This window comes from Laccaria bicolor, genomic scaffold, assembly GCF_000143565.1.
Source record: "Laccaria bicolor S238N-H82 LACBIscaffold_83 genomic scaffold, whole genome shotgun sequence".
Classification (NCBI taxonomy): domain Eukaryota; kingdom Fungi; phylum Basidiomycota; class Agaricomycetes; order Agaricales; family Hydnangiaceae; genus Laccaria; species Laccaria bicolor.
In genome coordinates, this window is record NW_001889954.1 from 126291 (window position 1) to 129425 (window position 3135).

Here is a 3135-nt window from a genome sequence, read left to right on the forward strand (position 1 = left end):
CATATTCGAGGCACAGGCTTGCGTTGGTCCGCTCTCTTTGATCTCCCGTATTGGGATCCGACGCTGTATGCAATAATTGACTCTATGCATGCTCTTGATCTCAACCTTATTCAAAATCACCTCCGGCTCAACTTTCAGATTGACCCAGATACAAAAGGGGGGGACGGAACGGTATCAGGACCCTGGGTTTCGAAAGATCCGTTGGTATCTTCGAAAAACGACATCAAGGCTCTGGACAAGTGCCAAAAGCTAGTGCAAGAAAACCATCCGAAACTTCTCTACAAGCTCCTGGATTTCAATCGCAAAGTTCTTTACACATTTTGCGTGGAGCACGACGTCAAGGGCCCTGGTCATACAAAGGTAGTTGGAACGAGATGGGTGCTTGCCAGGAACATACATCATTGGGTATGTCTTTTGGAAATTGAGGTCGATAGCAATATTAATGTTCAATTCAGCGACAGGGATCAAATCCTGAATTACTTGCATTTCTATCCTCGGCACTGACTATGGATGGGAGCACGACGGAAGCTAACGATGAGGGAGTAACAGCAGCGAACGGCCCGAGGAGTTCAACGGAAGCAGAGAACATCGAACAAACTGGTGAAAGTGATCAGGAATCCGCTGGCCCCCACTCTCCCCGCGGCGAAGAAAATTTTCTCGATGAGGAGCCAGAGACCGTTGATACTGGAGTCGCTGCAGATGATGTCGACCCGAAGCGTGTCGCACGAGTAATTCGTCATCTCATCGATAAGGATGATCTCGAAGGATCAAGGAAAAAAGCGTACACCTATGCGAATAATCCTGTTTTGATTTACTTATGCGAGCTTTTGGGAATTGATCACGGCCACGTCAATCTAAAGAAAAGAAACACAGCTAAATCTCAGTTGTTCCAGGCCGTCATATCCGCCGTAAGCTATACTTCTATCTCATTGACGAAGCCCACTCTTTAACTTATTTCCAGATAGATAATAACCCGGAAAATACCGCCAAACTTTCGTCCACCCAACCTGAAGTTGGTTCTCGAGCTGTCTTGGGTAGCGATGTCATGGAGGCCGTCTGGGAAGATATGGCGTTCACACAGCTTCCGTCATGGGTCGGTTTGGTGCCTCGCAACTGGGGCACTGCCAAACGGGGGAAGCTTACCGCAGACAACTGGCGGGTGATTTGCACGGTTCATTTACCCATCACCTTAATCCGACTGTGGAAGGACGAAACTGGCCGCAAAGCAGAACTCCTGCAAAATTTCATGGACCTGGCTACTGCGGTACGCATTGCCAACATGCGTGTTTCTTCCAAAAATCAAGTTCGGGCCTATAATTTTCATATTTCTCGCTATGCAAGCGCACTCCCGACCCTTTTCCCAGATGTCTCAATAAAGCCTACTGTTCACGCGGCGCTTCACCTTGGCGACATTATGGACCTGTTTGGACCTGTCCATTCACACAGCGCGCCCTTCTATGAACGATATATCTATTTTTTGCAGCAACTGAACACTAATAAAAAATTGGGTGCATATTCACTCCATATTGATCAGTACCTGTCGCTGATCATGACCCCCCCCCCCTCTCTCTCTACAGGCGATCTGGAAACAACATTCATGAAGGTATCATCCCGAACAGCTAATCTTCGTGCGATTCTTGCCGATGACGAAGCGGTACGCCAAAATGTCATGGAGCTGGTAAAAAGCATAAAGGCAATTGAGCAGGAAGACATCCGTGGCTTCCGCCTTGCAAGCATGCTGGATCCTACGCTACCTGATTACGCAGACTCAAGTCTAGCGCCTTTCACGCTCAGTGGGGAACCATACCAGCTTCTATGTGGCATCTTAGGAAGTAATCCGTTGAACGGCAATGCAGTCCGTCCCCATGCTGAGGCTTTCTCTTTAAATCGCATTGCAAGACGCGGCGTGTCATATGGAACATGCGCATCTCCATCATTCCGTGATAGTGCAATCATTTTTAGGGGGAGTAGCAGTGTCTCACCGCACGCTCATGACCTCCACAAGACGGGAAGGATCGAGAAAATCTTCCAGCATGTCTATCAAGGAATCAAAACATTCTACTTGGTTGTTCGAGAGCACCAGAGGATCGATCCTAGCATCGACCCGTATGTCAGGTTCGGTTTCGCGGGGGGGTATCTATGTGAGAAGGTGCCAAGACTACTCCACCTTATCATGCTCGAACAGGTTGTATCACACTTTGCCATGACAAATCTGCGCAGCGATGGGCAGAAATACCTTATCCATGCCCTACCAATCGATCGGGTACGTCCGATACCGCACCTGGTATCTGCATTACTGACTGTACGCAGCTCATGTTGTCCTTCAAACTATCTGAAGATATTCATGCCGGGGGAACGAATTTCAGCAATGATGAACAGACTAGTACTGCTCCCGTGGATCAGCCCTAGTTTCACTTTCGAGTCCGTATACTTACTTTCCTTCACTGGGTCACAAATTTAAATAGCAGTATTTATTGGAACAGTAGTATGCGAATGTGCCACTGCCTGTACCTGCTGGCCGTGGGCGCATACACTACATAAATCTCAGAAGCGTAGAAAAAAACATGACATTATATATCCAATGGGTGCGTAAGGCTGCGTAAGGAAAGAGCAAAACTAAAGGGGCTTTGTTTTTAACGCGCCAATGTCCCCGAGTCACTGCCGTGGCTCAAGCCCACTTAAGTGCTTGAAACTCGCCTGGTTTCGACGCTGAGGCTTCAGCACCGCGAGATAGGCAGTCTGGTATTTTGCTGGTATTGCTGGATCCCTTCGTGGGTGTTTGCTTTGGGTTTGGCGACAGTATGATGAGGTTGCGTCCACAGCGCTAGCAGGCCAACAGGACTGGTGGCTACCACTTTTATGATTAATCTATGACAACTGTCCAAGAGCCATTGTGTATAATGCCACAGGTTTTATGAAAGGCATCTCATTAGGATTGCCCATCTATTTCATTCAATTTATCACTGGAATCTTTCATAAGTTATAGACAAGGATAATGAGATATCATGGGGATATTTCATTAGGTTCTTTGGCCCTTTCATTATCATTTCTGAGACTTTTCATTAGGATATTTCATTAGGCTGCTTCGCTTTTTCATTACCATTTCATAGAATTTTCATTAGGATATTTCATTAG

At 47.0% G+C, this 3135-nt stretch overlaps 1 protein-coding gene across 1 annotated transcript; it reads left to right on the top strand.

Annotated features, from left to right (window-relative positions):
• Positions 1-84: 84 nt before the first annotated feature.
• LACBIDRAFT_317644 (uncharacterized protein) lies at positions 85-2409 on the top strand (the record flags this gene model as incomplete). The annotated part of the gene is made up of 4 exons (XM_001890205.1): positions 85-405; positions 456-908; positions 962-2263; positions 2311-2409. The coding sequence occupies 4 exons, from the start codon at positions 85-87 to the stop codon at positions 2407-2409; spliced, it is 2175 nt and encodes a 724-aa protein (XP_001890240.1).
• Positions 2410-3135: the final 726 nt, after the last annotated feature.